The sequence below is a fragment of the Lonchura striata genome, chromosome Z (assembly GCF_050655825.1).
Source record: "Lonchura striata isolate lonStrDom1 chromosome Z, ASM5065582v1, whole genome shotgun sequence".
Classification (NCBI taxonomy): Eukaryota; Metazoa; Chordata; class Aves; order Passeriformes; family Estrildidae; genus Lonchura; species Lonchura striata.
Genome location: NC_140740.1, coordinates 70,803,259 through 70,827,344, shown reverse-complemented (window position 1 = coordinate 70,827,344; position 24,086 = coordinate 70,803,259). Strand labels below are relative to the sequence as shown.

Below are 24,086 nucleotides of genomic sequence, written 5' to 3'. Positions count from 1 at the left end.
AGTAAGAAAAACAAGAAGGGGAGACTTAAGTATTTACACATTAGTTACAAGGATTAAGTAATTCTTGTAAAATAAAAGAGGCAACCACCTATTTTACAGATATTTCTAATTTGCACTGTTCAGGAATCTTGCATTCACATATCATTTGATATTTAGAACAAATCTATACTGTCAATCTGTGCTGGCATAAATTTTATGGCCTTTTAAAAGTTCTAAAAATGAAGAAAATCTAGGATCATCAACAGAAAACCAAAAACAGAGAAATAAACACTGTGAGACAGCTGTGATCTGATTTCTGTGGATAGTTCTTATTTCATGCATTCACTATTGTTGTTTAATATTTACAATCACAATGGCTAGAAATACAATCATAAGTCAGAAAAGGGCATAATCCCACACACTCTCAGTCAAATATTTTTACATATTTCACAGAAAACTTAATAATTTTAAAAATTTAATTAAAATTTTAAACTGAAAGCAATGTCTTTTTTGACAAATGCAGGAAAATCAGGTCTATGATTCTTCTTTAGTATGTCAAGAAACACAGAAGAGACAATGAAAAGACAAATGATTTTAAAACCAAGTAATATCCGCAAACCATTCACTGCAACTGTAAAATTTTATCTTCAGCTAAAAAAGCTATAAAGAAGAAATAATAATTGACCAGCTATAATTGCTGCCATCCATTTCTTGCTCAGTTCTATCAACACTGCATTTCTTTTCCAGCCTGGACTGTAGACTTACCATCCAAGTGCAAAAAGAAGTTGACACTGTCTTTGACTTCTATATGAATTTTATCCCAGCACAGATCTCCCAGCACTGTGGGAAATACGCCACTTCCCCATGAACATCTTGCTTCTTTCATGATCACTCAGCTGAGCACCAGTACAATTGTGCTGGGATTGAAAAATTGACAATCTGTTTTTAAGGCCATCAAATTACCTCGCTGAGTGGTGAAATCAAAAACTGACAAGTCTGATACGATGAGCACAGCCTTTTTCTGTGTGCTGTAATGTAACTTAAATTTATGGCTGACCAAAGTGCAAGTTAACAATCAATTGCTCTGCTCACTTAAAACTCCCCTGTATTTAATATTTGTTCCAAATAATAGTTTTTGAATTTAATAGCTCAATTTTATGGTAAGACTTGTGAAGTTTTGTATTTAGAAATACAGAAGCACTTCCATTATCACAAAGTGGCATTTTTTTCTAATACACAGATAATATTTTAGTCATGGTTTACAACTGTTTTACTTTTATGAAAATCAACTAATGCTTATTGCCTTTCAGAACAATGGATGGAAAGTCTACTCCTGCACATTTTGCATATGAATAAGTTATTACCCAAATTAAATGAAACAAGCAGAAATAATTAGAAGGGTGTAAGATTCTTATTCCCCAGTTTTCAATTTCATTATATTTGAGTTCAAAAGCAGAGGCATGCTGTTGATTTGATGCATGACATAATCCCAGGAAAAATGCCTCCTTACAAGAAAAGATAATTTTAAATTTTTTTCTTTCATTAATGTGTGTTTTATCTGAGATATGCACCTTTATGTACAACCTGATTAGTTTTTTTAGCATTGCTCTTGTATAAGAGAAATCAGACACCATCAAGGAAAACATAGGTGTGTTTATGAATACACTTCATAAGAAAAGAAGCAGTATAGCTTGATAAATACTAAACCACACAAAATAGTTCAGTAACTTCAAAACCTGCCTGTATGTATTCAGATTAACTTGGTTAATTCTTCAGCAAAGCCTAGACACCTTCAGTCATTCAAACATGCAAGTTATCAAATCATTACATTTTAAATCTTACTTACATAAACATGTGCCCAATATATAGGCATGTTGTGCACTGAGTGAAGTATTTACATATGTGAGACATTAGTTATATTTATTTTTATGCAGGTTAGATATGTGTCTGTATGTCTAATACCAGAAAAAAAAAAAAAAAAATCCTAAATACTGGTATGCTTCATTGACAGGAATTTTTTTTTACACTAACTGTAATAGTTCTATAGATGTGGAGTTTTTTTGTGTATAAAGACAAGGAGGAATTTCTGCTATTCACATAATCTGTGCATTAAGTTTACTAATGTCAAGTTCAAAGTAGGTAGTTTTTAGTCATTTTCATTGTCTGTAATTTAAGGTAGCATTGTGAGAGCAAAGCATGACCTGTCTATGTAGAGCCACATTGTACTAGCTTTTCTGAAGGAGTACAATATATTAAAATATTAAAGTAATTTAATATTTACTTGTACAGTTAGAGTAAAATTATGTCCTGCTAGTATCATGACATTGAGAGTATACAGATGTCACCATTTTAAGTTTAAAGTGATATTTTAAGAAAGAAAAATTTTAAGTTTATGAAGCAATGCTGTAAGACAGTATTTACTCATATTATTGTTTTTCTTGCTGGACACAGATCATCCTTTTATCCACAAAGATCTGCTTCAAGGTCCAGCACTTTCTTGCACAGTACTAAACCTTTCTGACAACAGACAGTGACACATCTTGGGGTAATGAAGCAATGAAGACAGAAGGATTTCTCTGTGCCCTTTGTTTTCAGTGTCATCTTTGCAGGACTTCTAGAGGGAAATGTTCTGCTAATTGTCTACCTCAGCTTCCAGATATGCACGTGCATGTGCGTGCGTGTATGGTGTGTGCTACTTTTCCCTGCTTTTAGATCTCATTTCAATCAAACACTTGACCAGAAAAAGCAATAAAAATCAAGTTAAACTAGCCCACCTGCACAGTAGTGATGTTAGGGTGTATGCAAGAAATAGTTACTTTTACTATTCTCAAAGTTTTACTATATTGAACATTTAAGTTCAATATAAAAATGGTTTCCATCTTCATATTCTAGCATAGATCAGGAAAACACATCAAAAATGTTCTTCAGTGTCTTGTATCAAAAATCAAAAGGACCTGGAACCTACACTATTAGGTAACTTTGGCAAATTTCAAATCAAGAAGAAATTCTGATTTTAAAACAATATTATAAGAGGAAGACACTTTTGTATTAAGATTGATAACAACAAAATGAATTCCAAAATGCTTTTATTATATATAGAAAAGAGAGTTTTCTTTTGATTGGTATTATTCTGTGGAGTATTTTGCAGTAAATCATCACTAAAATAATACAGACCACCAAGACGACCACTTTAAGGGAAAATTTGAAGCTTGGACAGATCTGAAAGGAGACTTCTAACTTAAAAAAAACCCTGAGAATCTTATTTTAAAGAAGAGAAGTACCATTTGAGTGAGTGCAGTGGCCTTTTTCTAAAACAAAAAAGCCACAGTCCAGTTGAAAATTGAAAAGCAGTCATACAGATGTTTGAACACACACAGACACACACACACATATATTACCTCTCTTCCTGTCCCACATCAGATTGTATCAAATCTGAAATGTTATACAAATTATACCTATGGCCCTTTTTATTTCATCATCTTCTTCAGGCAGTTCCAAGAGGCTTGTAGCTGATTTTTATCTGAACATCAGTCTAATAGCTGACCTGTGCAATTCAAAAAGCAGGAAAAAACCTACTGTTTTGTGCAAGGCTGATTTGGGGATATAGCTATTATACAATATTGCTAAGTATCAGTTTTTCCAAGTAAATGCAGCCTGACAAAGAAAACACTTGTACTGCAGAATTATTTGCTTTTCCATTCTGAAAATACATCCGTTTGGCAAATTTTCACGAGAGGAAAAATGTGTAAAATAAACACATACTTATCCACCAGGTGGATTCATTTAGCACAAAAATATTTTTCTTCTTCTCATAGATTACTGAAAATTGCCATGATAATATCTAGATTAATATTGTCAACAATTGCTTATACAGAAAGATGTTTTCAGATTTATTTGTAATTTTTTTCCTTTAACTGCAGCATCTTTTACATAACACTGGCCTTCACTTTAAATATTTAATTCTGTATTTACCTCCACTCGAACCTAAATGCATGAATGTATCAGGTCAGGAAAATACTCTTTCCAAAATAGTATCTTGAAGACAGTCTAGGACTAGAACTGAAAATCTCTACCACTCTACTATCAAGAGGTCAAAATCAATAGCCTTCAGCTAATGACTTTTACTTTTGCAAAGATTACTCAAGGCATCCCTGCACATTTTCATTGTCCGTGAGTTGTCTGTTTAGTGTGCTACATGGCATGATACTGACATCAGCCAGACAGGAATTTTCCAACACAGTTTTGACTGTTAGAGAGCAGGCATTCTTTAGTGCAGTGCGCTGGTCACTCAGGGGATCCTTCCTCCAGCTGAGTGTCCTGAGCATCACGAAAACAGATGTCAGTCATACACACCAATCACACATTCTTCAGCAATCCCCACTGGCTAGATGTTTATGCATTACCTAATTTTACATACTTGTACCCCTTATCAGAATTTCTTATAAATTATCTGGGATGTCCTTTGGCAGTTTTCAACATCCCATGTCCTTTTCATGCAGCTCAACCCCCATTTTTTGTGTAAGTGCAATATCCTTGTTTTGCATAACTTCTGCTTCATCAGCATAGCTGAGCTGGAATCCTGTTTGCATTTTGTGTGGCTTCTGTTTGCCTAAATTACATCCTTCATCTGTTTCTCCAAGGCTGTTCTGTTCTATTCTCCTTATTAGAATAAAATGCTGTTCTGTTCTACTGTCTTTATCAGGCAAGACAATGATGTGAAGTGCTGGCTAGGCTGGCACTGCTAACCTTCTGAGTTTCTACTGTCTCTGATTTATTGTGGGGCATTTCTGTGTCAGGTTGGGGTTTTTGTTCTTGTTAAAGCCACAATTCAGCTTGTAGAACAGTCTCACAAACTGCTGGGCCAGAGAAAGGGCAGAGCTCTGCATCACAGGGAGGAAGAAAAATGGGCAGATGAAGGCCCTCCTCAAATGGGCACTGCAAGTGAGGCCAATATATGGCTGCTTCAGGAACAGTACTGAAGACTCCAAAATAGCACCTGCCAATGCTGCTGCCCACATCCAGATCCAACAGTGTGAAATCAGAGAGATCTCACCCTGGAACATGAACCCTTGTTGAGGACAGTACTAAAAATTTGTAGGGTATTTGTACTGGTGTCAGAGTGCTGAACTGCAACCTTGTAGGCATCCTATGTACAGGTTAAATCTTGTTTGCTCAGACCCTAGTGTTGCTTAAGGAGCATAATGAACAATGCAGTGCATTCAAAGCCCAGACTGAAGTGTAACAGGTTAATGAGAATCATAGAATTAGAGAATCATAGAATCATTTCAGGTATTGAAAAATACCAGTATATCACCAATCCAAGTGTACACCCAGCACTGCCAAGTCCATCCATGAACTCTCTCTTCCAGGCCACCTAAACAAAGAAAGATTCCTGCTCTATCAAGATCATGTCCATGTACATACTGTTACAAGGAAATGAAGACAAAGAAGTAGAGAAAAGGATATTATTTGATATCAAAAATGGACCTGAAGAACATGAAATGCTATGAGCATAAACTTGTTTACAGAATTTTGAGACAATCGGGGTTGTCTGGGGGCTTTTTTCTGTTATGGGTGTTAATGTAATGAGGGTGACAGCACTTATTCTTTCCTTCTTATGCACTTTTCAACATGTCACACTGCCAGAGCTCACAGAAGTATAAACTAAGGACAGAAACAAAGTTCAGAAAGGAATCAGTATATGGAATAACAAACATTAACTAATTAGTAAAATGAACTAATAATCTCCTGGTTATAAAACTGCTACAGCTGTCAGAACACCATGAAAACCACTGGATGATTTCTATCTTTCCTTCTCCCTGGTTAATAAAGTTCTAAATATAGTGCTGTCAAAACATGCCCCCCACAATGGATCTTCCTTGAGAAGCATGCCTTGTGCATCCCACCACTGCAGCAGCTGTCGGGGGGCAGGGCAGTCAGCCACAGCCAGTGGTACGTGGCTTTCAGAGCTTGTTTTCTGGTGTCACACTCTCCACACTCAAAAGAACTGGTCATTCCTAGTCTCAACAGTTTGCCAACAAATTATATGATTAAATTCCTTAAACACTGTTGCCTGTTTGTAATCCCTTTTTGCAAACATGCCTTTAAGGAAAAATTGCTGAACCACATGGTGTCTGATTTATATTTCTTTCTGAAAACAGGAAGTAAAGGGATTGAAGTTGGGGATTAAAACACTTTCTCCTTACTGAATTTTCTTCTACAGAATGGTTTCTTAGTTGCCATGGGCACTGCTCACTGACCCCGTGGCCCTGAATACACTTCTTTTTGCATTGGTGACATCTTTTAAGTGGACATCATAGAGAACAAATGAGAGAATATATCCTTATTTTCAACTGCTCTCGAAGCAAGAAAATAGGTTTGCTTCTCTTTCAACCCACTCTCTCCCATTTGCAGTTTAAACAGTGAAATCTGAACTAAGAGTCTGAATAAGGCCAAGTAAAAACTGAAAGATGCAGAAGCCACTTATCTCATATGGTAGTATGTTTGCTCCCCATGAGGAAGATGTTCACAAACAGAACAGTTCTTCCAGATTAATATAGTCACATAATGGAGACTGGTCACTGGCAATTAACATAGTGCCTGAATGTCCTGAAACACTAGTGATGTAATACTTGGATCCTTGCCTCCCACCTTCCTCATCAATTAAACATTTCGAGTTAGAAAAGTATTAAAAAAAATTCCTTTCATGTAAGAAACACAATAAGCACTGTGTTTCTTGAGTTGCAAAAAAAGCTTACTTCAAATACTGAGAAAGAAATGAAAGAAAAAACTGGAAAGCCATCATTAAATTACCAAACAAAGGATACTAGCTAAAAAAAATCCCCACTGTTTTCTTCTTGTGTTATTCACAAAATCTAAAGGCTGGTAAAAAGATTTGCTTTTTCTAGAATCTTTAAAGAAACTGGTAGTTTCATCAGTTCTGTTGTAAAATTAATATGTAGTCACAATAAAAACGCTGCTTCTACTGTACTGTAAAAAATTTTAAAATGAACCATCATTAAGTATGCAGCTCTGTAAGAGGCAAAGAAGTCTGTATTATTTTGAATAATATAATTGCTGACATAACCCACATAATAGAAAGCCAGAGACAATCTCTCAAAACTTAATAGAAATTTCCATGTTAACCTTTTGAAAACACCTGTATGTCTTATTTCCAAACAAATATTGTTCAACAGGAGAACATCATGGGTTTTTTTCCCATTTCTTATTTTCATTGTAAGGTGGACAGGTTTATATATCATACTACAGGTTGATTGAAGAAGTGTTTGAGAGCAGCCCTGTGGAAAAGGACTTGGGAGTGATGGTTGACAAAAAACTCAGCATGAGCTGGCAGTGTGTGGTCACAGCCCAGAGAGCCACACGTGTCCTGGGCTGCATCCAGAGCAGGGTGGGCAGCAGGGCCAGGGAGGGGATTCTGCCCCTCTGCTCTGCTCTGCTGAGACCCCACCTGCAGTGCTGCACCAGCTCTGGGGTCCCAGCATGGGAGGGAGGTAAAGGATTGAGTCCAGAGGAGGCCATAAATTTCATCAGAGGATAGGGGCACCTCCCCAACAAAGACAGGCTGAGGAAGCTGGGGCTGTTCAGCCCAGATAAGACCTCATAGGAGCTTTCCAGTATCTGAAGGGTGACTACAGGGGAGCTGGAGAGGGATCCTTTTTCAGGAACTGTATTGATAGTCAAGGGTCACTGGCTTAAAACTGAAAGAAAGTAGGTTTAAATGAAATGTAAGGAAGAAATTCTTTACTGTGAGGGTGGTGAGACGTGGGAACAGGTTGCCCAGAGAAGCTGTAGATGCTCCATCTCTGGAAGTATTCAAGACCAGGCTGGACAGGGCTTTGAGCAGTCTGTTCTAGAGGGCATTGCCCCTGCCCATGGCAGGGCACTGAAATTAGATCCTTAAGGCCTCTTCCAAGACAAACTATTCTATATTCTACATACATTATATGTTACAGGGCTCTAAGAGAGAAGTGAACCTTTAGAAAAGGAATATAACTAGGCTTCAGAAGAATTTGGTTTTTAAGATCTGCCTCTAAAGGTGAGAATTTTATATTCCCTTTTTTCTTACATGGAGGTTGCATAGTGGGAGAAAAGGAATATCTATAGCATCTTTGTAAGCAAGGTGGCTTCTGAAAAGCACTCTCAGTTCAGATGGGAACCCTCATCAAGCTCAGCAGAGGCCACTTGGCAAGAGAATGCCAGTAATTGCCTTGTCCAGATGATTTAAATCTTTATCCCATTGTTTTCAGTGTGCTCTCCACCTAGTATGGACTGTCTGCTCGACTGCTAGCCTCTACTACAGTCTGAAGGAGGCGTGGATATGGCTGAGGTGTCATACTGCCTGCTTCCTCTCAGCAGTGCAGTCTATCACCATTTTTCTTATTATAATCAGGAATAGTATTCCAAAAACTTCCTACCATTGCTAGCCCATCAATCTTGGAAGAGCAATAAATACAATGAGGAAGAAATCATGCATAAATTGCACCAGGATTAGAGAAATTCTGATCACCTTCTGTGCTTTTTCCTGCACAGCAAAATAACACCTGAAAAAACTTCCTTCCAGTCAGATATCACAGGAACAAATGATCGTGGAAGCATCCATTGTGATTAGTGACTGGGATAATGTTTTGCTAACTTCTCAAGAGTGACTGTTCAGACACCATTTTACATTTACTGACCAATCTGTGTGAAAAATAAAGATTACCAGGAAGAAATAAATCAATCTAGAAGCCTTGGATATAGCCCTTATCTCCTTTGGTCTTACCATTCCCTCCATTCCTTAGTGATTTAGTACATGTACCATATAAATGACAATTTTAAAAAATCCCTATAATGTCTAGATAATTTTCAGAAATATCCTATGGATGCCTTTCCTGAAGCTATGCTTCTATGATATTTTATTTCTGACATAGAGAGTATAAAAATTTCTGTCTTGGAAAAAAAACCAGAAAAATAAACATTGTTAGGCTAAAGCTAAGTAGTGACCTAGGAGTATCACTGAGTATCTGCTGAGGTGTTAACCTATCTGGTCAGTTGAGCCCCTGTATAGGTTACTCCAGACCCATTTGAATGATCTAAGATGGTATAAGTTTACAGGACAGACAGCTTTCAGAGGCAGTTGTCAGGTAAGCATTCAGTACCTCCAAAGCTTGTCTAAAGAACAGATCTGACCCATAAATAATTTAAATAAAAAGACCAAAGACATGATCTGGTCACTATTAGAACTGCCAAGAAATCAAAGGCTGGTCAGATAAACAAGGAAATTATTTTGTATAAATCATTCTTCAGTTCAAAGTCCAGACTAAGACTTCTGCATTCCCTTTAGCTGGTCTTGTTTATGTCAACTATTCAAATGATCTTTTCCTTTCTTCACAAATATGGAGCTAGCTGTATCTTTAATTATTTCACTTTCTTTTAAATAAATAGAGACAATTTTTTAAATCTTTATTGGTTGTGGGGGTGTTTTGGCAGGACATATCATCTTAAAATACTGTTATATATGAGAACAGTTATTCACTAGTATGAATAAAATTAAAACTATCTAAAAGCATAGCCACTGCACTGTTCAGCTGATAAGGTCAATGTTACTAAATTGATCTTGTCCTTTGCCAAACAGCTGCACAAAATCAGAACTTTTTGTCCTTTTTAAATGATCTCTTGTCTGTTTGAAAATTCACTTTTCAAAAAGAGAAAACGTTTAAGAAAGGCAATGGACATTGCAGATATTCATGATAAGATCTACAGAGCCAGTGGAGTGTCCAGTCCATTCCCAGTGGGAATTGCCTTGCAGTATTTGAAAGGGAATTAAATATTTTCTTTAGATTTACAAGCACAGATTTCTTCAGAATGGCTGCTACAGAAGCACCAAATTACTTTTCCTGTTATACCTGAATGGAAAGGACAATGATCTCCTAACCTGTACAAGGCTGAGTGCTATCTTACACAACAAATGGATCTTCATGAAGACCATAACGGAAGTATTGACCCTCTATACAGGCTTCAAACCCCTGTGTCTCTCTTACAAAGAGGGCTGAGGGAACTGGGCCTGTTTGCTGTGAGAAGAGATGACTGAGAAGGGACTTCAATGTCTAGAGTCTCTGAAGGGAGGCTTTTCAGAGGCTTTTCTCAGCGGTCCCAGGCAACAGGACAAGAGGCAGAAGGCAGAAACAAACGCACAGGAATTTCCACCTGAACACCAGGAAGAACTTCTTCACTGTGAGTGTGCCTGAGCACTGGAACAGATTGTCCAGAGAGGCTGTGGAGTCTCCCTCACTGGGGATGTTCATGAACTGTCTCACACAGTCCTGTGCAATGTGCTCTGGGATGACAGAGAAGGGAGGTTGGACCAGATGACCACTGTGACCTCCTCTGAACTGACCCGTCCTGTGTTTATGTGTCCCAACAGCACAGGATCTGGATTTTGTTAATGATACGATATGGACATGATAATGAGTAGAATGATTTGAATTATATGAGTAGAACAGAACAATATTTTACTCTTATGAAGGACAGAAGAATAGAACAGTACAGCCTTGGAGAAATAGATAAAGGATGAAACTTCAGCAAATAGAACCCATGCAAATCACAAGCAGGATGCCAGCTCAGCTCTGTCAGGCTGACAAAGGTGAAGTTATGCAAAAAAATTATATTGCACTTACTCAAAAGCAGGGATTGAGGAACAGGCACCTAAAAAGGATACGGGACATTGAAGACAGGCCCCAAAGAACCTGTGAGGACTTTTGATAAGGGATGAGACTATGTAAAATAAAGTAAAACGTATACATCCAGTATGGGGGGATAGCTAATGAATATGTGATCATTCTTGTATGATAAACACCTTGTTTACCCGGCACTCAGACATTTGATTAGAGACAGGATCCTCCAACTGCCCAGCAATTGCAGCAAAGAATGCCTGCTCTCTAATACTCAAAACCATGTTAGAAAGTTTCTATGCACCTGACTGTGGTATCACAATGTTCAATAATTTAATTTTCATTATCTTCAATAAAAACTTACAAACTAAAAGAGCTATGGATTCTTGACTTTCAATAGAGTATCATCAGTTCACAGATGAAAGACATTTGTGTTTTACTGAAATAAAAAAAGTGTAGCCACTGAAAATAGGCTTACTTGTCTAGCCAGTTTACAAAAAAATCTTGTAAATTGTTGTCCTTTCAAAGCTGAAATGAGAAAAAGCTTAAAAAGAAAACACATTTCAAAAATAATTGTAGTTGAGGGGCATGTTGTACATTAACATTCCCCTCAACATCACTTTAATCTCTCATTTGTCTGTCTAGCTTTCTTTCATTGACTTCCTGACTTAGATGAAATCTCATCTATCTTCCCAATGAAAAGATTAAATCCTGACAGAGTCAGCAGTTTTTCCTTTTAAAAGCAGTAAACACTGCTTTTTACCCCACCAAAATATTTTAAAATGACAGACTGAATATTATGATGCATAGAGAATATACTAAAAATGTTTTACTAAACATTTTCAGCACCTGTTCCCAGATATTTGCATGGTATTTGTGCATGTTTGCCCTCATTTTTATGAACAATTTTTCAAAATATACAAAGGTGATTAAAGCAGGCATGACTATCTTTATTCTCTCATGGCTCTGCTTTCCTTTGAAGAGTAAATAAAATTTTATTGTAATATCCTTTAAATTACTTTTATTAAATGCATTTTGCTGGGATCCTCTTGGTATATAGGATTTCATGCCATTACCTGGTAAGATTCCCAGTTAAATGTATTCAGTGGATAACTAAGGGTTGGGAAGTGAAGGGGAACATTGGCTACATTACAGATTTCTAGAAAAGAATTTGCCTTATATGATAAGTCATAGACACACATCAACAGAAGTTGTTTAAAATAACTGAGAGATGGAACTTTACCTATATCCCATTGCATTATCCCATCTTAGAGAGCCAAGGAAAGACCCAGACCTTTGAAGAAGCATCTACAGAATCCTGGGTGAAGACTCAATGTAAACATCAGCACAGCATGTAAGATTCCACTCTTTCAAATATAATTCCTGCTATTTAAGTCTATGCAACATCAAAGATACATTTACAGGTACAGTCTTGGAGAGTAGCAAGTTAAGATGACACAATAATGTCACTTGGTATGCAGGGGGAGGTTAAAGAGAGGATTAAAACCAGTCAGGCACGATTTATTAAAGGAATCCATGACTAACGGGGTGTGACAGCAAAGGGTTTCATTCTTTTCAACAGAAAAGATCCCTAGGGCTTGAAGTATTATTCCACTATGCCTTTATCACCTTGGAATTTTTAGGGTTATTTTTGATGCATTCACATTTTCATAATTACCTTTTTGGCATTAAGCCAATTTTAACTTTTAATTAAATCCATAAATAAACTTAATTCTTCTTTAAAAGGTTTGTTTTTCTTATTTTTCATTATTATTCCTGCCAGGAAATATTTCAAATACCAAAGCATAATGTTAGTTAGTAATTATAACTTCACAAAGCTCCAGTAACTACCTATGTTGTACCTTGTAAACATTATACTAGTGATTAATAGGAGCTATGATGAAAAATGCTCAAAAAAAAAAAAAAATCCTTAGGTAGCAACTCAGCTCTTTAGAAAGAGACTTATACATATAAGCATTTGATGACTCATGGATTTGACATCCACAGGGAATCAGCATTGTGAAATATCTTGGTATTATTGGAACTATCTGGGATATAGAAATACAATTTGGAGCTTAGTCCAGCATACTGCCCTCAAAATCCATCCTCCTATCTGAGACTGGCCAGTATTTTGTAATACTGTGTATTTACCAAGTAGCAGAATTTGAAACTAAGAATTTATGTTTGCAAAAATTATTTTTACTTGAGTTGTTATGTTCATTCAGTGATTAACCAGCAGAAAACAGAAAGCATTAAACCATTAAGTCAGAGATGGAATTATCTTTATGCAAACCACACCAATCTATTTGCTCTTTTTTCTAATTTGAAGTCTGAAATCAACCCAAGTACTTGAAGACGCATTGAAACATCTAATATTATAACGCTGATTTCTTTACATACATTTTACACTAGTCAAGACAGCATAAAAATCACCTTTTTCCTGACTTGTTGATCTTTGGAAGAATGGGCTTTCACATGTTTTCTCAGGGAACTTGGATCTGTGTATCGCTTAGAACATCCTGGAATCTCACATGCATAAGGTTTCTAAATAAAAAAAAAAAGGATAAAGTAAGTGTTGTGTCACAGATTATTTTAACTCAAGAGAATATTTCTTGAGCCTTGGGATGCTACAAACCACATTGCTACAGAACAATGATATTGTATATTATTACATGCAGAAAGCTTCACAATTTGTTAGAAGAGAAAAGGATGGAGTAAAGCTTTAAAGGAAGACAAACAAAAGGAAAGTTTTCATTACTACCTTTCATGATTACCTTTTTTTTCTTAGTAGTCCAATGAATATTGCTAGATATACTTACAATTCTTCCACCCTCAGAGCAATCTTTGACTTAGTCAGAAATTACAGTCTTTAGTGAATCAGGTAAAGAAACTGTAGTAAAGGCCCGGAAAGACTGTTTAGGATTATAGAAGGATCTGCTTCAGAAAAAGAGAACAAGAAAAAGTGTTAGTTTATTATATTACAAAGAAGGCAAGCAAAACCCCAACCAAGCATTGAATACTGAAGTTTTAAAAGTATTACATAAAAAAACACATTTTAATGTGAAATACTGACCAACTCCTTCAGCCCACATTTTCTAATAATACTTCATTTTAGAAAAATACCTGTAAAATATCCTGTAATATCTTTATCATTTTCTTGAAAGAATTCCCAATAAATCTAACTCATATCTCATCTTGCCTGTTCTAAGCTGCCTGTCTTGCCTGAAGACTTGTAGGTTCACAATACTAAGTATTAAATTAACATTAGGTCCAACTGTTTCCTGGAAGTAGCTATTCAGCAATTTATTCACTTATGTTCCCCAAAGAATTTCTGAAAACACCTTGTACAGATTATTAACTTGCCAGTCATACTTTTGATTATTCAAAATGGATAATATACTTTTTTAAAGAGCTACTCTATTCAAATTGCACTCTTTTAATCATATTTCTGGACTTCTGACCTTTGGAAACTGTCTCTGAAAAAACAAAATATTTTTCTGAGACAGAGGTTTTTAAATAAATTTCAGCGATCACTCAGATTTACAAGGGACAATCTGTTGGCACAAAAATTTTTAGATTTGCAAAATTATTCTGTCTCTCTTGACTTTCTGGTACATGCCCCGCCCTTAACTTTTCATCACAGAAAAGCACTTTATATTGCAGATGGCTTCAGTTTCCCTAAAGATCAACTAAGTGGGAGAAAGCGACAGCTTCTACCTGCAGCAAAGACCATGGAACCTGTGGTCACTTCATCAACCAGCCTGGGTCCATGCTCAGATGACTGGGTCACTTTTGAGGCAGCTTCAACAGCCTCATCAGACCATCCACCCTCCTGTCTCTAAGGTTATGGACTACCTGCTGTCACCAAGCTGGAGGGAAGGAGAAGATGGTCTAATGCTCAGGGGGCTGCAGTGGGGCTTCTGTGTCCTTACAGTGTCCAAGTGTGTCCTCTGGTGCTTGGCGCGGTCGCTGGAGTTGCTGAAAGCTTTCTGGCAGCCAGGGTGCTGGCAGAGGTACGGCTTCTCACCCGTATGGCTCCTTAGGTGAATCTTGAGATTTTCTAGTCTGGAAAAGGCTTTCTTGCAACCCTCAAACTAGAAAAGAGGAAGGAATTATTTGAAAGGCAAGCGCACACAGTAAACTGCAACAGCAAACACCAAACAGAAGGGTAAAAGGGCATGCAGGGACCTCCAGCCTGCTACGGCTGGGTAGCTCTGCAAGGTCTGGCTTCTCACCCTGGGTGCTGCTGCAGGGCTCAAACCATTTAGACAGTAAAAATCCTATCCTCCCTGCACATGGCTGAATTAGGAGAGCATGTCCTACATTTTACAGATGGCACACTGAGACCCAAAGGGACCAGCCAGCTGAGAGTGAAGCACCTGCCTGGGAAACACAGCACCAGCTGAATCTCCTCCCTGTGGCATACAGATAGCAAAATGGTCACTGTGAGGTTCCCAAGAGTTCTGCTAGCTATCCCTGCCTCAGCTCCAGGCTTCTTCAGACATTAGCAACTGAGCATACAGGGGCATCTCTCAGTACCAACCCAACCTACAGAGCAGCAGCAAAGACATGCAGGAAAATTCCAATCTGCTCTGACTGGCTCATGGTGATGTAAAAAGTGAAATTATTTCTGAAATATACTTTTACCTTTCTGCCATGAGTAAATGTTTGACATACTAAAAATACTGTGAATCTGTCAAAATAAGATGTAATTCCTGTGGGAAAACAATAGCCATGTGGCATAGTACTTCTATACCTAATCAAGTACTTCATCTGTGGAGAAACCTATCTTTATATGAACAGAAAACAAGTGTTTAATCTATCATGTTCTCATAGTATACTGTAACCTAAGGGAAACTAAAAGATCCATTGTATTTGACCCCAGCATTTTTATATACGCTTGATTTCAATTAGTCCTAAATATTTATGAGTATCAGAAGTATAGGTTACTAAAATTCTGTCAGTCAGAATCAATTAATCTCATTAGTTTCTGTTGCTGCATATCCCATTATGCAACATCTAAAACTTCTGATGCATAAGAATCTGCTAGTTTGCAGTTCTTGCATGCTTGCAAAAATAACAATTGTGTAGTAGAGATGTTTCCAAAGCTAACACAAAAATTTCCATCATTTCACTACCTATTAATTTTATTCACTTAAAGATAAACAGGCCATTTTTTACTGGTGTCAGAATGACAAAACTAAATTTTATAATATATTATGCAGTGCATATATGTTTACAAAAGCACAAGTAGGAGAACTGACATAATTCTAGTCATAATTAGTATGCCTTTCTTACAGGTCTCTAACATCCTCAAAAAAAAAAGATTAAAAAAAAGATAAAAATTAAATATAAAATTTGTATCACTTAATTTTAAGCACATCTTTTGGATTACTGCTAAAAAACATTACATGTTCAAAGACTAAAGTGTAAAACATTACCTATAAACCAGCAGTATTAAAATTAAGCTTAAGAAATTAAAGCTTGATACAGAGGATGACCCACTCCTGCTATACCATAATTGCAATATATCTTTCCTACACATGCACTTCAGAAAATGTCTCCACCCATGAAACCTTTTATATATGTTCTATTCCTTTATCCAAAACAAACCAGTGCTTTTCAGATTATCCAGTTTTGATCACTGAACATTAATTTATGCTTATAAATTAGTGTTACATTTATGTTATGGAGCTTTAGCATGCATATAAAATATTGTTGCAAGTGTAAAAATATTTTTACTCTTAAGAGTTTTACTCTTTCATAAAATATTACAGGATAAATAAAAAAAATAAAATACACCAAGATATCTTAAAATTGCCTTGATAAAAATATCACTTTTTTTTGCTAGAAAAATGTAAAGAGTAGAGACATCATAAAAACATGGGAGCTAAAAAACTTTGAAGGGATCTTAAAGATCATTTAGTTCCAAACTCTGCCATGAGTAGGTAGACCTGTTAGAACAGGTTGCACAATGCTCCATCCAGCCTTGGCTTGAACACTTCCAGGGATGAGACAACTTTTCTGGGCAACCTGTGCCAGTCTCACCGTACTCACAATAATAAATCTCTTCCTGACATCTAATAAAACTGTACTCTTTCAGTTTGAGCCTTCAAAACATGACCTTCAAAAAGTAAAATAATTCAAGAGCACCTCTGTTAAAATGAGAAATAAATCTACTGATTACCCTATCTTATACAGGCAAGTTATTATTTTCTAATAATATCATGAAAGAACAACCATACATTCTAATGACTGTAACTGCGATGTACGTAAGAATAATTTTAGTATCTCAAAAAGCCATTAATTTTTTAGGGTGAAACTCAGACCAATGGACAAGTTGTAGAAGCATGACTTTGTTTTGTTTATTTCGCAGGTTGTTAAACTTTGAGTTTTCAAGTATACAAATGAACTTAAGTTATTGTTTATATGGCTGTAAAAGTACCATTAATTTTAAATAGGCAAAAATGTTTAAGTAAGCAGGACTGGGGAACCTTAACATACAAATTTAATAATTATTATTTCTGAAGACTTCTGCATTGCTGAGTATAAATTGGAAGAAAAGATAGTTCTCTCTTCTCTCCACAGCCATAAATTACTGTCTGGCATATTCCCAAGGCAATATATAGTTCTGTGTTGCTGGAAAGGTCATTCTAGCAAAACAGTCTACAAGCCTGTATTACTAAGAAAACCTTCTTTACTCAATAGTTATTGAATGTTTCTTCTATAAATCAAATTTCTTAAACCTTGGATATCTCTCATACTTAAGATAAAAGGAATGAAAATATACTCTTTTCAACAACACAGAAAACACTTTCTATCTTGATAAAAAGATTGCAGTGGAAGTATCACAGACAAGACAGGATCACATACAGGGGGAAAAAAGTCAGGTAGTTGATATATATTTTGAAATGGAACTAATAGTTTTCTAAGGTTTTAACTGCTGTAGTCAATTAAGTATATGACATACCTTTAGCATTCTGAATCTTTTTAATAGATTAAGTCCTAAATATATCCTGATTAAACCAGATTTTTTGCAAGTCTTATGTGAAATTAATTGTGCAATGTTTTCCTAAACTGCAGTACAGAAATCAGTTACTGAGCTTCTATTTTTACTGCTGCATGCAAATTAAAACCATTAAGTAATTCATACAGAAAATTTCCTCTATGTACTTCCTAAAGTCCTTTTTAAAATACATTCATGTTTACTTTCTCCTTTTATAAGGATGATTATGAAAAGCAAGAAACCATGTGTTTACAGGGAAAGGTAAAGCATATCAGCAGAAAGAAAGCACAGTTTTATGACTTTAAAACATTTGTTTTCTCATGAGTGCACTGTTCATCCTTGTTTACACAGAGATGATGTTCAGTATACCAGGCAACCCTCCTGTAAGATGACAATATAATTTCCTAGGTTATATAAAATAATCTGTGCAACATGAAAAACCCTGCTGGATGCACTATGCATTTCTGAGCCCTTACTGGAATTCAATGTGTAATATATTTAGACTCTTGAACTATAGAACAGCATGGTAATACCTGTGTGAATACTTCAGTATCAGTAGCAGATAGTCAGTGGCCAAGTGACTAAGAAATTCGCCAGTTTTCTCTGCAAAAGGAACTGTTTTGATTATCTCAGTTAATCACTAGTATAGCAAGGATTGAAGAACTTGTTCTGGCAGATGTCTGTATGAGCTCTGATCCATTCACTGAAAAATATGTAGCCTTCATATAAAAATGAAACACAGCCAGCCTAGCTTCTTCTTAATCCAGTATCTAATATTATCCAGTATTAAATATATTCACATTTTCCTGTCTGAATAGGTTTTGCTTCAGCAGCCAGGCAGGGTATTTTCTTTTGTCATTTTTCTGCTGTATTAACATTATAAGCAATGTAAAAAGTAACTTTTTTATTCTAGGTATTTTCTGTTATCCAGGTATTTAACCTACTCTTAAACAATTTATACATATCAAAAATATTTGCTTTCTCACTATACACAGTGCTTTCTCAGATCGCCTTCAAAATTGATTCCAAACCTCCAAAAAATGAAATTAAATTAATTATTTTTAGAAATACTGACACCTGAACAGTATTTGATTTTACAGAAATGTTCAATCCAGTATACAACACAGTGTTACTGTCTTCAAGTTTGGGCTTTTATCTTTTTTTCATCTGAACCAGTTGTACAGTAATCTGCAAATATTTCTAAGTATAACTGGTTTTGGCAAAGGATCATATTTTCTTTTTTGAGGTATGAAGAATAAGCATTTCCCTTCTCCATTGTCATGTGTGAGAAAATATTTATGGAATATTATAATGAATAAATTTAATTACATGTTCCTCATCTGATCTGTCTCTAAGCTTACTGGGAGAGGGGTGATTTTCCTTTTTAAATTTGACTTTGCAAAACTTAGTCTGCCTATAACAATTAAATTGCAGCAGCTGGCTTTCTGTGTACAACAGCTAGCTATTGTACACACAGGATCTCAGTAAAAAACCTAGATACTTTATGGACAGAATTTATTATTTCTTAAATAAAAAGTGAATACAGGTCTCAGGCAAGAAGTAAAAGAGAGTGAGAACCCCTCAAAAGGCTCTGGTATAGGGAAACACATGAGCTACATTCAAATTACCTCAGAAAGTTAGATATTGCATGAGCTTGATGGAAAGGTGAAGAACTCTTAAAATCTCTGCTGGTATGACTTGGGGGAAATCAACACAACCCTAAGTACACTCAGAGGATATATTAACCAAGTGGTTCAAATGCATGCCCAGAGCTGCAAAATACCAGCTCATTTGGCTTAATAAGCCATTCAGTCATGGGGAACCTTTCATGATGCAAAATGAGAAGAAAAACATGCACCCAGAAACTAAGATACATATCAGAGGGGAGAATTTTAAAAGGTTTTAAAAGGCCAACAAGGTAAGAAGCTTTACCTTAGCAAAAAATACTTCCCATGAAAATCCAAAAGAAAAAATAATCTACATCCCTACCTTCCATACCTCTTCTTCATTAAGCACAACGGAGGCCAGAGTGGTCCAAGGATACATGGCATCATAACTGTGGGACTGGGCTTTCCCCATTGCATTCACACAGGTAAGAAAACCAGCAGTTCCACAGATATGCAGTTCAAATCAGGCCTAGCTCTTTTTTTTTTGCCAGTCAGTGCATGACAAATGCACATTAATCTATGACTGCACATGACCACATAGACACATGCTCCAAAAATTTCTCACACAGTATGATTTTTTCACCCTCTGACTACTTCTGCATTCACTTGGGATACAAAATACATGATCAATATTTCAGTGGTAGACTTACCAGTGTTAGGTATTCAGGTAACATGAATCAAACTCCCTTTTTCACTTATTCCAGGATCACCCTAGCCTTCTTTTAAGCCACAGCATTTTACAGAGGGTTTTGGTTACAGCTGGTCAGATTAAATTTCAAATCAATCATTTTTCTAGGCATAATTTCTCATATTGTAATAATAAGCTATATGTCTTCATTTCTGCTTACATTTCTTTGCATTTGGCTGACTTACTATGTGCCTTTTAAAATCAATAATCCAGCAAAATCAATGAGATCATCTCTGTCAATGGGATTCTCAGTATCTGTAGCTCTGCTAGTCTTTGTTAAAAGTACAAACTTTGTTTAACCATGTCACCAAAGACCACATCTACAAGTCTTATTATCTCTAGGGATGGTGACTATGCCACTGAGATAAGCAGTGTCTTCCAATACTTGACAAATTTTTCAGTGAAGAATTTTTTGCTAATATCCAATTTAATCCTTCCCTGGCACAGTTTGGAATTTATTTTCTTTCATCTTAACACTTGTTACTTGGAAGAAGAGAGGGACACCCACCCCAGAACACTGTACTGACTCATGTAATATATTGATCCATACCCAGTTTACAACAGCAAACTACTGTCTGAGATTGGCTTGACAACTTCCTTAACTTGCTCACTTTTGTAATATTCATAAACTGACCATAAGCATGAAAAGCAAAAGTTTTAAATCTTAAACTTTGAAGGAAGATACCTTAGTAAAAATATAAGCCTTTCCTAGATTTTAGGAAATGCTGTCATACATGAATGCATATGTGCAAATGGAAGGAATGATATTATTCTTAAAAACTAACTAGGAAAAAATAGTCGCATATACATAAGATCCCAAAAAAAAAAAAAAAAAATTGAATTATTCAATTGCCATGCAGCATTTTCTAAGTCTCATTAGCAGCTAAAAGGTACATTAATTATTTAACAATGTCCATCTGTCAATTAATTTTGAATGCTTTGAAATGCTGACCATGTAAGTTCTTCTGCGCCAGCACCAAGGCAGGTGGTATGGCAAGGACAAGGTATCTCTCCACATCTTTGCATTTATCATGAAAACAGATGTAAAAGCTGTTCCTTATATGGCTTTCAAAAAAAGCCCAATGCATTTCAAACATTAATTAATAGTCTTTTAACCATTTTCCTTCCCTAATGATATTAGCAGGGTACTCCCCTGCAAAAGAAGTTTTTCCAAAAAAATGAGAGTAAGACTTCACATGAAAACCTTTTAAACAGCTTTTTATACCTCTAGACTCTCCAGCCTGGCAATCTTGTGAATGGCACATAATTAGTGTCAGACATCCTTCAAACTGCTGACATCAGGTGCTCACTGACGAGGAGGCTGCAGACACAGCTGAGATTCAAAGGCCCAGGTTCATCTAAAGTAAAGTGAGTGTTGTGCTTTTAACCTTTGAAGTGTTTAAATGGGGGAAAATGTAGCATTCAGAGCAGCGCTTCACCTTAGTGCCTATCTGAACAGAACACATTATCAATGCGGTATCTGAATGCTTTGATGAATGCACTAGCTTATATAAGGTCATATATTTTCCTCAAAACCATGCAAAGGCTGGTATTTTTTTTTTTTTGGCTTTTATAGTTAGGCTTATGAAATTATACAATGTCTTGGAATTTATTGTTCCAGTAAATAATGAAAGGTTATGTTTATATATGTTACACTGATTATAGTAGATATTTCTTTGCCCAGTCGTTCAATGACAATGTGGTCTATAGGTAATTAGTCTCTTTTTTGTTCCTCTTACAAAAAAAACCCAAGGTTCCTTTCACCTGCAATACCCTCGTTTCATGTTTTTCTGGTAGATTCCTTAAGATTTTACGATCCAGCATGCATAAATATAAATGTGAACAAAAGTTAATTACAGACCATGAAAAAACTAAAATAATTTGTTATTTCACTTAATTGTGCTTCCAACCTTAAGTTAAAAGGTTTATTATACTCAATAGATATAGAATAAAGTTCATATGATTAGTCAGATGTAAGACTTACGTGACTAGTGAGTGCATACAGCTATAAGGCTCATATTTTAAGAGCTTCTGACTAAGCAGCACATAATGCTTCTTTTGTGTGTATAGGGATTGAACAAGATTAATAGACTATATCCTAATCTGACTTCAGTTTTCCAAGGCATCCATCTCTTTAGGTATTTTTAAGAAGAGATACATGCTGCTATACAGGCAATGAAATCAATGGAAAAGAGGATATATCAGTACAAATCAAAAATCTACACATTGGTTCACATGGGAAAATGAATCATGCTACTTTTTCAGACAGATGAGAGGCTGGTTTCTTGATTCCCTTTGAACAATTCTCACTTTTTTGGTCATACTGCACACACTTGACTATTTTTGTATATAGACAGATTACTTCAGTGTCTCAATACTATTTACATTTAATCTCCTTTCCAGGGAGATCGGTATTCTGATGTCAGTTCTGTTAGGACTGTGGACAAAGGATGGCATCAAACAGCAGTGCAAGAAGAGGAGGTATGTGAGTAAGTAACTGCCCCTGCCTACCACACTATTTCATTGTGAAAACTTTCTTTGCAGATGGCTTTTTTTATTCTTGTATTTTTGATAAATATAGCACGATCTTTTTTTCCTTTTCATATCAGATCTCCAGAGGCCTTCATATTTTTCATGTGCTAAAGATCTGTGGCACAATGTAACCTTATTTTCTAGGTAACACATAAGGACACAAATATCTCAGTTGAAATTAAGCACAGTTAAGCAATGCTATTTATCCCTGAAATAATGGTGTCAAGAGATTCATTCACCATGGTAATGTCTCTTGTTTTCATCAGTCTTAGTAAGCATGGGCATTTCAGCCTTAGAAGCTATTTCTGTTGCTGTAGAGAAGGTAAATATTATGACAAGTCTCTACAAAAGGAACTACTACTGAATACATCAGCTGCTACTGATTCAAAAACCATATGGTATGGAAACTATTAAAAGAATAATGAACATTTTGAAAACTCTTTACTTCCTTTTAGAAGAGTGTGCTTGCTTTTTTTTTTGTTTTGTTTTGTTTTTGTTTTGTTTTGTTTGTTTTTTTGTTTTACTTCTTTCTTTCTCTTCCTCTTTGGCTTTTCTAAGAGGTGTCTTTGAGTCTCAAGTAACTGAAGATATCACCTGTAATCATGAAGCTTTCTCTACTAGAAGTTGTTCACTACTAAGGCAGCTACTATTATCATTAAGCCCCACAGAAGTCCTATGCATTTGAATAATTTTTGCTTCTTGTAGACACGCAAGAACTACACAACCTTTTGTCAAGTAAAAAACCAGGTATGTCCTTTCAGGTATTTAAAAAAAATATATGCGGAAATATCATCTTCCAAAAAAAAAAAAAAAAAGCAAACATGTAGCTACCTCTCACTTCTGTAGTTCTGTTCCCTTCAGGATTTCATGCCAGAGATACACTATAATTCAGATCATAGGCTTTCAGATATGGAGATGAGGTAGTGTAAATCATATTCTCACTGAGAAGATTCTGTTGGTTTAGAATTTACTCTTTGTGAATTTCACAAAGGATTAAAATGTGATCTCTATTACATTAGGGAAAAAATGAATAAATAACCAGGAATGCCCTGAAACCAGGAAGTTGAAATGGGAAAGAAACTGGTTTAAGGATTCTTCCTCACCATACTCCATGTCAAGATTATCATTCATGATTCATTTTGTTTCTATAAATAATAACATAATACAAATATCTATTTCTATCATAGAAATAAGAGTATTCCATTCCATCCTGTCCTATCGTATCTAATTTATAAACATGCATATTGGAACTGAAAAACTGAAACAAACACGCATTCTGTTCTACAGACAAATATTCAACTGCCACTTTTCACAGATACAAGGATATTATAGACAGAAAAGCATTAAGACAGTTCTCAGTAAACTCTCACTTATGGTGCATAGCTCACAGCTGATACTGTAAAACTTTCAGCATGGTGTTCTACAAATCTGGGTATGAGTTTTTTTTTATTCCCAGCAAATGTACATAAGGCCAGCTGCTATCTGGCACAGGGTCTCTTGGTAAACTCTACTTATTATTTAAATAGTCAAGCCTTAACTTTCTT

At 35.8% G+C, this 24,086-nt stretch overlaps 1 protein-coding gene across 5 annotated transcripts in view; it reads right to left on the bottom strand.

The window, feature by feature from the left end:
• The window catches only part of GLIS3 (GLIS family zinc finger 3), a 151,450-nt gene that overhangs the window by 31,306 nt on the left and 96,058 nt on the right, over window positions 1–24,086 (bottom strand). For all 5 annotated transcript variants that reach the window (XM_077790044.2, XM_085567444.1, XM_031507261.3 and 2 more), the window contains 2 exons: window positions 14,582–14,743; window positions 13,083–13,193 (listed from right to left, as the gene is read on the bottom strand). In XM_077790044.2, coding sequence (XP_077646170.2) covers window positions 13,083–13,193; window positions 14,582–14,743 — 273 coding nt within the window. The remainder of the gene's footprint in view (window positions 1–13,082; window positions 13,194–14,581; window positions 14,744–24,086) is intronic.